Source organism: Protopterus annectens, chromosome 1.part0 (genome assembly GCF_019279795.1).
Source record: "Protopterus annectens isolate FY-2018-M chromosome 1.part0, PAN1.0, whole genome shotgun sequence".
Classification (NCBI taxonomy): domain Eukaryota; kingdom Metazoa; phylum Chordata; order Ceratodontiformes; family Protopteridae; genus Protopterus; species Protopterus annectens.
In genome coordinates, this window is record NC_056725.1 from 1,742,331,139 (window position 1) to 1,742,345,810 (window position 14,672).

Genomic DNA, 14,672 nt, shown 5'->3' on the forward strand with positions numbered 1-14,672 from the left:
CGACACTAGTTGTATTTGCTTCATTTTGTTTTATTTTTATTACAGTTATTCGTGTCATCTGATTACTACATGTGTGTTTTTTTTTTCTTTTGCTGTATTGCTGTACTGTTTTTCTTGGGTTTTGTATATTGCCTACTATGTTATCTTTTTACGTTTGTATTGCTGGAGCTTTTCTCCTCGGGTCTCCACTGAAAACGGGACATTGTCTCAGATGGACTAAACGGGTTAATAAATGTCAAATAAAATAAATAAATAAATAAATCAGAGGTGAGGAAAAAATGTCCCTGCTGCAGCAACATTCAGCAGTTGCTTACAAAAGCTGGTGTTACAGAGAAAATTGAATGCAGTGTTAATGTCAATTGCACTGTTTTTCTGTATATCGTGTTTAAGCTGTAGATTCTTCTTTCTTTTATTAAGTCTCTGCCTTGAAAATTGACGTAATTAACCACACAGGTGACTAACACTTTTAAATGTGGAGGTTTTAATTTTCATGCCACAGTAAAACGGGTCGTTTGTACTTGATGAATGTGTGAAATGTCTTGTAGAATTTTGTTTTAGTTAAAAATGCACAATTTACTATGAGTGTGTGTAAAAGGTGCCCCTGTTTATGGCATTATCGTATACTAAATGATAATTATATATATATATATATATATATATATATATATTGGCGAAATTGAAGTGCATTAACACAACACCAAGTTCGCGCAGGAATGGGCGTGTCCGCCTTGATTGACATGCCAGAGGGTGGGGATTAACAACGGCAACGTGCCGTGATTGATACGCAATGCAAATATATATAACGTTAAGTCTGTGTCATGTAGCAGAAACAGTAGAATTAAAAAGAGCATTTAATAAGCACAATAATTACATAAATGGCCTTTTCATTCAAATGTTCCACAAGCATCCTGATAACCAAGTACTGGTATTCCAAAGTGCTTGGAAAACACAACCTTTCGGATGGGGCTCAGGCTTCACAGACATGAATTTATATACAACGGTTGTTTCCGTTGTCAACGATTCCCTCTCAAAGTAGTACACGGAGCTTTTAAAAGAAACTACGTACTACCGAACAGCTGTTTCTAGGATGACAATCGCATCCTTTCGGCAGGGCTGTCTTTAGGGCTCAATGACTGCATGTGCACCCTACGTGTATTTCTACATTTTTATTCCATGTGATAGGAGTAAAGGTTTCACAACATCCAGAATTTCTTTTTTTGACTATCCTTTTAACGGGTAAACAACGTCAACCTAGTTGATGAGCTCTGAATACAGTGTCTTGACATACGTTTCCAATGTTGAGCAGAACACGTATGGGTTTACAAATTTAAATGTACAATGTTTCCAAAAGAGAAATACCTTTTGTATTTTAAAAAATTACCTAGTCATATAATCAGACAAACACATGAAAATACACTGCATTTGGAGTTGTCTAACCGCATTTAAAACTGTTGCCCCGATTATGGAAAAGTACGGCTTTTATTTGTTTTCAATTTCTTCATGAATGTGTGACAAGATACTTGCAGGTACACCTGAGTGGTATGCATATCTGTCAACTCTCCCTATTTAAATGACGTCTTGATTTTTGACTCAAGATTTTAGCTCTCTACCTCTTAATCCATGTTAAAACTGGTGACATATAGAAAAAAAATGTCAATGTCATGCGTTAATAGCAGTAATATTTTAAAATGTAAGAAAATATAGTAGTGATATAGTACGGAAAAATTGTAAAAACTGCTTTATTAATGGCGAAATATAGGTCTAAATTACCTTGTGTTTTGGTGGCATCTTTCAATCAAACGGTGGGCAGTGCAGTCAAAATGGTCATAGGCGGGGTTTGGGCGGGGCTTGCTACTGCACATCTGGTGGGTTAATACGCTTCAATTTCGCCTATATTTTTAATATTTTTTTGACGGGTCAGTATGGAAGTCTGAATTACCTGTCACTCACAGTGTGAAAGGTTGAAATTCGTAATGCACTTATGAAATCCTTGAATTTGCAATACCTTGCAATTCATTTTCATGGAGATTCGTTACGTCATACACAACATTGACAGAATTGTCGAAGCATGACAGAATAGCTTGCTAAAGGCACCTGGCATACCAACAGTTTGTGTGCGTGTGTGTATATATATATATATATATATATATATATATATGTATACATTTGTATATATATATATATATATATATATATATATATATATGTATACATTTGTATATATATATATATATATATATATATATATATATATAAAACATTCACCGCCATAGTTTGCACCTTATCGCAATTATACTGGTGCCTTATAAACCTAACAACAAATAACCGTACGTTCACCCATTTGGACCATTAACGTAGACAGACTGGCATCGCACAGTGGCTCTTTAAGGTATTACCCGTGATGCCTCATCTTATAAACACAGAATTTCAAGATGGAGGTTTTCACTTTTCTGGCTTTAATGTTTGCTGTGGTGACATTGTTTACAATTCCTTTACAAGGTTTGGGTACCGCAGCACCTAAACTTGGAGAGGTGAGTCATGTCATTCTAGGGTTTCGACTCTTGGTTTGTTAATCCGATGCCTGTGGTTTCCGCGAATCAATCTGTAGGCATAAGAGTATGGTGAAAGTTTACCAGGAAATGGTTGGTGTTTCTGGTGTAATCTGAGTGCCTTAAACCACACGCTGTTTTGAATATGGTATTATCAGCGTTAAGCATACTTAAAGACAGCTTGAGGGAGAGTAACATATTAATTCACTTTATTTTTTTTTTAATGAGACTGGATTTTTGTTTTATACAGAGATAATGTAGTATTGTTCTCTCTCTGGAATAATCCCCCTTGCCCACTGGCACACTGCATGTCTCGCTGTTGTTGACTGGAAATGCCCAGATACGATTTTTCATTAGCATCTAGGAAGGGAAAAAAATACACAAACCTAAAGGAGAGTGCGTGAGACAGAGTTAGTTACACTAAAAGACTAAACGCTTGAGTAATCATAATGTGAATTTTAAATTAATGGCAGATGCGATATTGTGCATAGCATTCAAAAAGCTGCATAAATAACCGTGTCATAGCAACTTATTCACAGCAAGTAAATAAATAAAATTTATTGTACATGTGTTACAGAGCACAATCATTTAGAATTTGTGCATATGCATTACTTAATAAGTACTTGTAATGGTATGCATTATTTATAGAATGTGTCCCAATTAGGAGGCATAGGTTCAAAGGTTGACTTCTATGTAATAGACCAGTTAAGCCTTTTGAAGCCTAATCACTGCAGATTAATTGGTATACCCAACTAATTACTCTTCCTTCTGCCCATAATAGATAGGAGGGTCTAGACCTGGGCTAGGTTTAGGATTTCCCATCCTTGGTCAGAGTCAGATTTGAAGATGTGAGGGGCATGCTTTGCTTCATAGAAGCAGGAGTCTTTTCTAGAGATGGAGAATTCTATAAGAGGCATATATGTCATGCTAATGAATTTTATTAATTTTGTTGTATAGATTAGACACCTGGAGCTTGTATTTTTGTTTCGTGGATTTTGAGTAATCAAGGAGGAATGTGTCACTTACAGCTTTTTGGGTAAGGCATAGATCGGTTCCTTAGAGGTTTGCAGGAGTTGCAGAAAAGATGTATGGCGTTTTGCTGCTTTGATTAACCTAGGGAGCCCAAATCTGTTTTTTTTTTTTTTTTTAATTTGTGAAGCTACTGGGATTTTTGAGGTTGAGTTAGGTGTCTGGGCATGTATGTGCCAAAGGGCTCATTTGGGCCTGATGAGTAGAGGGAAAAGATGACCTGTTTTGACTGAGAGAAGATGCCTTTAGTAACCAGTTGAATGAGACTAAAGGCTTTCCTAATGACACAGGATGCGTGGTGGTGAAAGGAGAGTATATATATATAATTTTTTTTTTCTATGAAAGAGCTTAATCCCAGTGTCTAAGATGTGGTGGTGTGTTTTTATATATATTGTGTGTGTGAGTTCCTGTTGCCTAAATTGCATGATGCTACATTTCTGGCATTTAGTCTTTAATTTGTAATTTTGACACTGGAGTTTTTTGGCGTGTATGAGTGGGAAGTTGATGATGGCCTCAACAGATTGGGTCAGTCAGAGCTTTTAATGTCATATTTGCCTGCAGAGGAGATGCCAAGTAGAAGTCCTTCTCAAACAGAGTCCTGGGATAGTGACATTAACTCTGATGTAGTGATGTCTGCTGCGTGAGCCAGCTGGCAATCCAATGGGCTTCGAGTTTAGCCAGTTTGTTGATGCTACATTTCTGGCATTCAGCCTTTAATTTGTAATTTTGACGTGTATGAGTGGGAAGTTGATGATGGCCTCAACAGATTGGTCAGTCAGAGCTTTTAATGTCATATTTGACTGCAGAGGAGATGCCAAGTAGAGGTCCTTCTGAAACACAGTCCTGGGATAGTGTGACGTTAACTCTGATGTAGTGATGTCTGCCGCATGAGCCAGCTGGCAATCCAGTGGGCTTCATAGGGATTTATGTTGAGTTTAGCCAGTTTGTTGCTGATGACGTCAGAGTGGGATATAGTGTCAAAAGTCTTTACTAAGTTAAGGTAAGATGTGCACAGTATTAACAGAATTTAGTCTTTCTGTCACTCTTTCAAATAAGTCATTTAAGTTTAATGGGCATGATCTGTCTTTTGAAAAGCCAGAATAAGTCCTCTAGGTTTAATATGTATGATCTACTTTTCACAAAGCCAGATTAGTTAGGGTATATGGATTGTAGTTCTGTCTTGTTTTTTAATGGTCCATGGTGATGCATTCCATCACCTTTTCAGTGATGCATTTGAGGCCGATAGATATGTAGCTGCCAGAGTCAATGGTGGAGCCTCCCTTTTGGAGGGTAGCTGCTACAGTTTTTTCCAGGCTTCTGACACATATCGAGCAGAGAGGTTGTGGTTACCTAATTTAAGGAGGAGGTCTGACAGAGGGTGTTTTACACTGACCAGGAAACAGCCAGATATAGTATCTGGACCCGTAGAGCTGGTGTTTTTGGTCTAAGCATTTTTAGTATCTGTTTAGAAATAATTACCACTAGATACTTTGTATTGAGAAGTTTGGAGATGACAGTGGGGAGAAGTTTAAACTGAATTTATCTGCAAGGATATTAGCTATCTCCTCTGGATTTAAATGTTGTTGTCTTTTGGCTTTTTCCCGGTTAGGGGTCGTCACAGCGGAACTCCGGTCCGCTAATGATTGGCAGTAGATTTTTACGAACGTCGAGGTGCCAGCTCGACGTTCAACCTTCCACGAAGGCACGCCCATTTACGCATGTCTTTCGAACGCCCACCCAACCGCTGGGAGGACATGCAGACTCCACACAGAAGGCACTCCAGCCAATAATCGAATGGGAGAACCTCTTGCTGTGAGGCAACAACGCTACCGCTGCACCATAAATGAGTCATGTAATTCAAGGTAAGCCTGGTGCAATACTGAGTGTTATTTCTATGGTTCTTTACATAATTAATGTCTTGTTTTCTTTTGACATAGAGCTGAGTTTGTAAAGGTTACCTCAATGTGTCTAGGATGTGCTTACTTTGAGGTAACCTTTCCTTTTTAACAGTGGTGGCTGGTGACTTCAAATCAAAGGGGAGTTGCAGGAGACAGCTGAATGGGTGGGGCCAATGGGAAGGGGTGTGACCAACTAGAAGGGGGAGGGGGTATGCTGAAAACCACAAAAACTAACCAAATACGCTGCCCTGGGTGCCAAACCATCATTATGAGAGTCCAATCAAGACAAAATGAAGTGTAGAAGAATAAAAATATTTCAATGCATTGGCTGCATGACAGCTTACTTAATATCTAGATGGAAACAAAAAGGTTGTTGAGGCATGAAAAAATAAATTACTTTTTAAATGCATTACTGGAATGCCAGTCAAAATTAAGTATAAGAAAAACAAGCAGCACTCAACTCAAACCACTTCTTGCACTGTAGTTCTAATTATAATTTATATTCAGCTTTATTAAAGTACCAAGTAACACGCTGAAAGTAGAAATCTCTGTGATGCCCCCACTTGTAAAAATGGTTCTTATCCAAAAAAAGACCTGCTGCCTGACAACTATCTACTTGTTTCATGGGGAAAACATGATCAAAGTATAAAATGAAAAGCAAACAAAACAAGCTCAAGATACATTGCTTAAAGGATTACTGTACAGGTTATGGACCACACGATTGGCATTCTGTTTAGTTTACGGGTAAAGCCTGCAGAGATGACTGGAAGTCTCCAACAAGTGTAATGAGCTTCTTAAAATACTGTAATCCTGTCCTTTATTACAAATACTGTCATATGCATTTCATTACCCAAGGCTTATACATTATCTAATTAAGCATTCTCTATATGGCAACAACAGAAAGGCTTTCAATGTTGGCAATTCCTTAACAGTATGCTTATTAAAGCTTACTTGCATATTACGATCTCAGACAAGCTTACCTGATGGTCATTAAAGTATTGCTACTTAAACACAGAGCAACAGGCACTTTCTGAGTAATAGTAAACATAAATCAACAGTATAAAAATATGACAAACCCGAACATTCTGCAAAATCAAGGACAGAATAAAAGTAGTACTTGTGTCTGCCTTGGATGGGGGGATACTCTGCACATTTACACTGCATAACTGCTTCTTGCCTTGCTTGGACACATCCAGAGTCACACTACATGAGGCAGTGGGGTGCAACAAGTAAGTCACAATTTGAAATGTCTCTGGCTGACTGTGATGGCCCTGACACATTTGTCATACCTCTTAACCTCAGAGCAAGAAATCTGGAACAAAGCCATACATAGAAGTGGGGCAAGGCCCAAAATAAGGACAATTTTAAATATTGCTATTATAAACTTAGAAAGGTAATAGAGTAGTAGGTCTTGCATTAGTATGAATTTCTGAAGGGTATGAAATCTGAAACACAAATGTCTGTCATTATTTTCTAACTTCAGTCTTTAATGATTTGCTACTAATTTGCCAAAAAACACAATTTTATGAAAAATGGACCAAAACGTAATGCAAAAATATAAAATAGCCGCACAATACAGCTGGGAACCTGCCAAAGAAGGGACACCTTTTTAATATTAGTACTGCTAACATGAGCAGCTGACAAAATAAAAGAATCTGCATGCATTTCTGAAATAAAAGTAATCTATAACTCTGATTATTACAGTTATTTCTTAATTGTAAACCCTCCACGTTTTCTTCCAAAATTGCCATTTTACGGCGAGATTATTAGGGGAAGAGCAACATTTTGAGCCAAAATCGGGGACAGTTCAGAGGTTTGGATATGCCTAATTCTTTAAAGCAATTTATTTGCACATACCTCTCAACCTGTTAATGCAGGAAATCTGGTCAAGGCCAAATAGACTTATAAACAGTACAAAAAATTGTTGTATAAACTGGGACAGTTGATAGAATAACAGGTCTTTCTTTAGCATGCATTTTTCTGAAGGTTATGAAGTCTGAAACTCAGTGTCTGTCATTATTTAGTGACTTAATTCCTAAATTACTTGCCAGAAAACCACACATTTAATGAGGAACAAACCAAAAGTAAGAAGCAAAAATCTATTTGTTCTGTGAAAATCTGGACAGTTGAGAGGTATAGTTCAGCCGGGGCTGTCTTTGAATTTGCCACCCTTCCCCCTCACAAAATCGTGGTCAAATGGAGCCTCCCCCCTTCAGCTATTCCAATGAATCATTACTTGGCTGTTTCATCCCATTTACCATAAACACTAATGTGAATACTGCTTTACTTCTGCGATGATTTGGACTTCATTTGAAAGTTTTATTTTGCATTTTACAGCACAAACACTAAGACGTCTGCTAAACAAAGCAATGCAATCTCACAATGAAAACAGACTTAGCATTAAAACTTCTCTGCCCTTTAAACTTGCATTCATTGAAACTGCATTGAAACCCACTACATTTTGCCAGTGATAGATAAAGATTAACTTTGGGCTGTTTTCAAATCATAGGCCCCTTGCACATGAAACATACACATGGTCTTTGATGCACCTTTCTGATTTTATTAAATTATATTCCTTGTACAATGTAGTACAGCTGTAAAGGGCGTTTTAAATTTGTTTTGAACATTTTTCCAGTAAACAATGAAACAAAATGCATGCACCAATAATGACAAAACTGCCCAATTCAAAACATTTTTCCAGTAAACAATGAAAAAAATGCATGCACCAATAACGACAAAACTGCCCAATTCAGAACATTTCTATCATATAAGTCTGCTCAAACTTCTACAGTCCACCAGTATCAGTAAATATGCACAATCTCTGAAGAAGTAAAAGTCATCTAAATAATTCCACAGTAAAGAAATCTGTAACTAATGAAGAGGTTGCTGCTAGCAAACAACTTTTATACGTCATTGTTTCATCTACAAATAAAGTGTATGTTACCCTTGTTTCATTAAAAAATGATAAGCCTGACAACAACTATCTCCTTGTTTCATGGGGAAAACATGATCAAAGTATCAGTAAATATGCACAATCTCTGAAGAAGTAAAAGTCATCTAATAATTGCAATAGGGAATGGATGGCAAACTGATAACAGGTTCAGAGCTACTAGGTATCTTCACCAAAAAGGACTGCAGCATCCACCCCCTTTACAATACAGTACGGTATCAGCAATGCATCTACCTACTGTGGGAGTAGAACCCACAGCCTTCTGCATCAAAAGCAAGTACACTACCGGTTGTGCTATTAACAATGCAAACAGACTCCGCATAAGCATCACTAAACTTTTGTTCCCCTGCAGTTCTCAACTTTCTGTAAAATCTACTTGACACTCAGCTGTATGCTTGTATAATGTTGGAAAGTTGCTAGAATAAAATGCTGTGTTACCACCATACATTTCACTGCCAAGCATTGAACCCAGGACCCTGTGCAAAACAGTCACAGCAACATACCACTATGCCAAATCAGTCATCTGTTTTATGAAAGAGGAAGACTGAAACTTAAATGGCTACATTCAGTGAATTCAGTTCTCACCATAGCTGTCAACATCTTAGCACAAAACACCTGAACAAAGCCAATAATGGGGGAATACAGCCCCCAAACATATTTAGTGAGTTCAGTTACCACCATAGCTCTCAGCCTTGGCACAAAAAACCTGGACAAAGCCAATAATGGGGGAATACAGTCCCAAAAATAGGGACAAATTTCAAATGTCCATCTTATAAACTTGCTATAATAATACCATGTACTTTCTGAAGAATATGAAGTCTGAAATTCCTATGCTTGTCATTTTTATTTATTTAATATTTGTTAACCAGGGAAGTCTGACTTGGAACAAAAGGAAATTTTTGGCAGAGGAAGAAACATTTCAGACATGTCTTTGTAAGATGAGAGGACACCAGAGCAAACCCACACAAACACAGGAAGGACATGCAGACTCCACATAGAAGGCACCCCAGCCAAGAATCAAACCAGACAACCTGTAGCTGTTGGGCAACAATGATACCACTGCACCACTGCCTGTGTTGAGAAGCAAACATATAAAAACCACAGAACAAATATGGGGCAAAAATCTGCATTTTCTTTACAAATGGTGGTGGGTAGGGAATTCAGGCTCTTGCCATTTGAGCCCAAGGTACAGGGTTCAAGCCTTATTCTCTACCCACCACCATGTAGTGACTGGGGCATTACACACAGACACACACCTCTTACCTGCCCTGCACGTCCAAAGCTTCATCGTTCGTTGTATCCTGCACCATCATTGCTGCGCCCGAGGAGCTGTTATCCCGCAAGAGAACCTAAGGCTCGTTCTCTCTGTCCCGCGAGACCATCCTGCCAGTGGATGTTGCAGTCCGATCCCCTTCCAGTGTATGCAGTTAGAATTACTGCGTAGACTGCTGGGTAAATGTAGATGCACATGTTGTAGTCCGGACTGCTGGGGGAGACGGTCTGGATTCTGTGCGCATGCCCCAGACTGGTTCACCAGCAGTCCGAGTATCGACGATCGGTGATGTTCCGGGACTCGCAGTTCGTTTTATTATTTTCTATTTGTTATTTTTTATTTTATATTTTGTTTAATTTTGTTATTTTACAGCTGGGAGGGCTGCAGTCCAGAAGCACGGGCCGCCCCTGCTTTTAAATCACTTCTGTTTTCTAATACAATGCTAGCGCATTACGTTATGATTCTTACAATCTTCTGCATACCTCATGCATAGTGCACCAAATTTTTTCATTATGGCTAATTGTATTTTATCATAATCTTGAACATTATAAAGCAGGTCCAACTTAGAACCAGGATCTTTTCCAAACATTTTATAGTGACTACAGTACTTCTTAAGCTTTCATTGTTATCATCCTTTTTGCCTGTTCTTCAAGTCCCCTTTCCCTCTTTTTTTTTTTTTTTTTTTTTTTGTCTCCTTGTCATATTTTTCCAAAATCACCAGTAGGCCCCTATATTTCACCCAATATTTTTTTTGTCGATGTTGTACTTCATCATTTTCTGCCAAGCCATTCTCCTGTCTCCCTCTCTTAATTCTTTTTGGTCGTAATTCAGAGCACTAGTAATTCCCCTTTTGCCTTCTCAAGTATTTCTCAAACTTCATGAAAGTTCCTTGCCAAAACTTGTTATAACTAGTGGCACCTCCCTCCCATTTTCATATCCTTTTTCCCTTGATTTCCCCTATCTCCTTGATGGTTTTCTACTTCGTCTTTTTAATGTGTCTATAGGAAGTATGTCAACCTAATTTGTTTCGCCTTGTAATAGTTGTCTAGGTTTTGTAATTCTATTTACCATTCTCCCTCAGATAATTCCATATTTGTCTCCTCTTTCTTTGGTTTTCCCTTTCCCAGATAAACTCGATACTGTTTTTTTCACTTTATTGCAATCTCCTTCTTGTGGTTTATAAACAAAATTCCATATACAAGTGTGTGTGTGTGTGTGTGTGTGTGTGTGTGTGTATATATATATATATATATATATATATATATATATATATATATATATAATATATGCGGTGGTGGTGCTGCGGTAGAATTGTTGCCTCACAGTAAGATTTTGCCCTGTTCAATTCTCAGCTAGAGCGTCCTCTGTGTGGAGACATGCGTGAGATGGCGTACCTTCGTGGGTGAGTCTGGGTGGCCATTAGCTGTATCTCAGACTACTCATCCTTCACCCCAGATCCCACTGGTGTAGCACCTACAACCACTATGGACTGGGGTTAGCCACCACCTCTGCTGCTGATGGGGCCCCTCTGTGAGCAAGGGAGAGCCATTTCTTGTTGGTCCTGGGAGAGGGAAACAGGAAAGGCTTCCCTGTTTTGTAGAATGTTGTCTTCATCCTTGGAGAAGCTGCTGTTGACATTAATAACACTGTTGGTTCCATTTTTCCTGCACCTTGCGTGGCCTTAGGTGAAAACAGCCCTAAGTAAAGGGTTCTTCCCTCATGCTAACTGCTTCTGGCTCATAATTGTTTCCTCCTGTTCTTCATCACATGCTGTCCCAAGGATTGATAGAACTAGATCCCCCTTCTGAGGTGGGGAAGGGTTTTTATTTAAGGATGTTCCTAGTAACAAAGAAAGAAAATGATTGGAGACTAGTTCTGGATCTTTCTTTCCTAAACCTGTTTGTGGGGTGCCCAAATTCAAAATTATGTCACTTCACAATATGTTACCTCTTCTTCTCTTTGAAGTTTCCTGGTAACACTAGATGTAAAAGGTGCTTCGGATCATATCCCTATTCATTCAGACTTTGGATGTTTCTTAAGGTTTTCTCTGTCTAGATCACATTATCATTTCTGTGCCTTAAGCTTTGGACTATCCGTTGCACCAAGAGTGTTAATGTGTCTAGCTCCATTTTATAGCTCATTGCAGGCTACAAGGTATCCACATTTTCCATATTTCAATAACATGTTTATCTTTGTGGAGTGTCAGGAATCGCTCTCTTTTGGGTAAGAGATCTGTTACACAAGCTAGGATTCCAAGAGAATATTCAAGTCTGTCTTGACTCCTTTACACAGAACTTTGTTCATGGGATGTCAATTCAAAGAACATTTCTTCCTCAGGAAAAATCAGATCTTTAGTTAGATGTGTTTCTAAGGTTTCCACTCAGACATCAGTCACTGTGAGGGCATACCTCAGGATTTTGGGCATCTGTGATTGTCATGATACTCCTGGCAAGACTCCACATGAGAAAGATCCAGTGGTATCTGAAATCTCTTCGGTCCCAGCATCGGCGACCTTTGTTTTTTCAAATCTCAATGACGAGGTTTGTCAGAGAAATTTTTTGGTGGAGACAACAGATATTCTTAAATCCAGATCTCCTCTTTCTCCAAAACTTTCAGTTACCACAGATACTTCGGACATGACAACAAGGACAGATGCAGGCACATAAATGTCAAGGAGATGCTTACTCTGAACAAGGCATTCATCTCTCTAAACTCTCTCTGGTCTCCAGAACCTCTTCAAGTGATTACAGACAGTACAGTCTTGTGGTACATGAACAAGCAAGGGTGAACCAGGTCCTACTCCCTTTGCAGACTAGCCATGTTAGCTTGAGATATAGCTTCACATCACAGTCTCATTCTACATGCATCCTACATTCCATCAGAGCAAATTTCTGTCGCAGGTAAGCTGAATAGGACCAGGGCAAACCCTCACAAATGGAAACTAGTTCAAGAGGTTTTCCAAGATTTGATCCATCTGTGGAGAGTTCCACGGGCAGACTCTTTGGCTGTTTTCTGAACAGTCAAATGACAAAATTCCATTCTAGATGATTTATGTATTCCCCAAAGTACAAAAACTGGGCCAGGCTAGACAGAAATTATATTTCACAGGAACTTCTGCATTTGATTGAAAGTTTTGATGTGCATCCAATAACCATTTCAGATCAAGTGCCAATAATGACCAAAATAAACATTTGGGGTAATGAAATCCTGTATCTGTTAAACAGAGAAGAATTTAAGGAATGGGTAGTAGAACTTGTTTAGGAGTTATTACAGATAGAAATTTCTTCAGAAAATATAACTAGGCAGTGGGATACAATGAACATTGAGTTTAAAAATAGGGTAGAAATAAGAGATCTGGTTAAGAAGTAACAATAATTATTTAGAGGGAGTGAAGTATTGCAGAATGGAGGAATCCGATAAGAAAAGGCACAACTGCAGAGTACTGAAGAGAAAATAAAGGAGTAGCTCGATTTAATATGCATACGTTTTGAAAGATTGCTTTTAAGCAACTATATTTTGATGACGACATAACATAATTGCTCAGGTAACAGAAAGTAAAAAAGGTTTTTGCCAGGCTTATAGAGCCTATAATAAGGAAAATAACCAGAGATCCTGTAGAGCTATTAGAAATATTTTGAATATTTTATGAAAATCTGTATAAAGCATAGAAATGTGGACATTGCAAAAAGTACAAATGGAAATGTTTATGTAATAATTAAATATGCTAAGGTTAGGGGTCGATGAGGCTCATTTACTAATAGGATAGGAGAAGAGAAGAAAAAAAGTCATGTATATCCAAGCTACAGAAAAGTCTCCAGGAATAGATGATTTTCCTGTGAAAGTTTGGAAGCTAGGAACGAAGTAGAGAATAATCCAGGTAGAAACCACCACGATATAGTAATGAAATCAATTTATTACAGATCAAAAATAACAAGCGCTTTCACGTGTATCAAAAACACGCTTCATCAGGTTTAACTTAGAACATTCAGTGAAGCACTTTTATACATATTACCTAATATCATCAATTAATATAATTAACAGTCAAAGTAAATGATCTATCAAAACAATTAGGCAATTTGAGACAGTGAGTTGAAAAATACATTAACCCTTATAGAACAGAGAATGAAATCAAGACATGAAAATCATGAAGAACCGAAAGACAACACAATTTATATCCTAATGAAATAAAAATGATAAATAATCACCTTGTGTTTAAGCCACATGACATAGAGACAAGACTAGCTTCAAATATGTTAATATTAAAACAACTTATTAAAACAAGTTATTAAAACCTAACAACACCAACAAAACCCCTTATGAAACTATTGTAAAAAGAATATTATATAAAACTATTGAAACTATTAGGCTAAACTGATCGTTAATCACGTGCCATTAAAACAGGCTTGATACTGACGGACTGGTTCAAGCCCGGCTCAAGATGGGCTCTCAGCCTTAAAATCCACCTCAACCGTCTCTAAATAATTTACTTTATCACCCCCTCTACTATTTATACCTACTATCTGTAAAACCCTGAAAGTAAAACTGTGATCAGGATATACAGCCGGCTCAAGATGGGCTCTCAGCCTTAAAATCCACCTCAAGCGTCTCTAAATAATTTACTTTATCACCCCCTCTACTATTTATACCTACTATCTGTAAAACCCTGAAAGTAAAACTGTGATCAGAATATACAGCCACATGTTTGGCCAGGGCACTATGTAAATTCATCTTTGTGATGTCGTATACATGATTGTACATTCTGTCTCTTAACCTCCGAGACGTCTTACCTACATAAAATGCTGTGCATGCTGTGCATGTTGCCAAATATATAAGGTTAGTACTATCACATGTCGCATGAAAATGCGGTCTAAAAGTATAGCCAGCATGAGGGTGATCAAACCAACTCTCACCATTAATGTATTCACACATATTACATTTGTTGCATGGAAAAGTACCATGCCTTAGTATTTGTC

The 14,672-nt window shown here is 37.9% G+C and overlaps 1 protein-coding gene across 1 annotated transcript in view; it reads left to right on the forward strand.

The window, feature by feature from the left end:
- Positions 1–2,380: 2,380 nt before the first annotated feature.
- The window catches only part of GINM1 (glycoprotein integral membrane 1), a gene marked incomplete in the record, with an annotated part of 656,568 nt that continues 644,276 nt past the window's right edge, over positions 2,381–14,672 (forward strand). Inside the window, 1 exon segment of the mRNA XM_044069040.1 lies at positions 2,381–2,531. Coding sequence (XP_043924975.1) covers positions 2,433–2,531 — 99 coding nt within the window.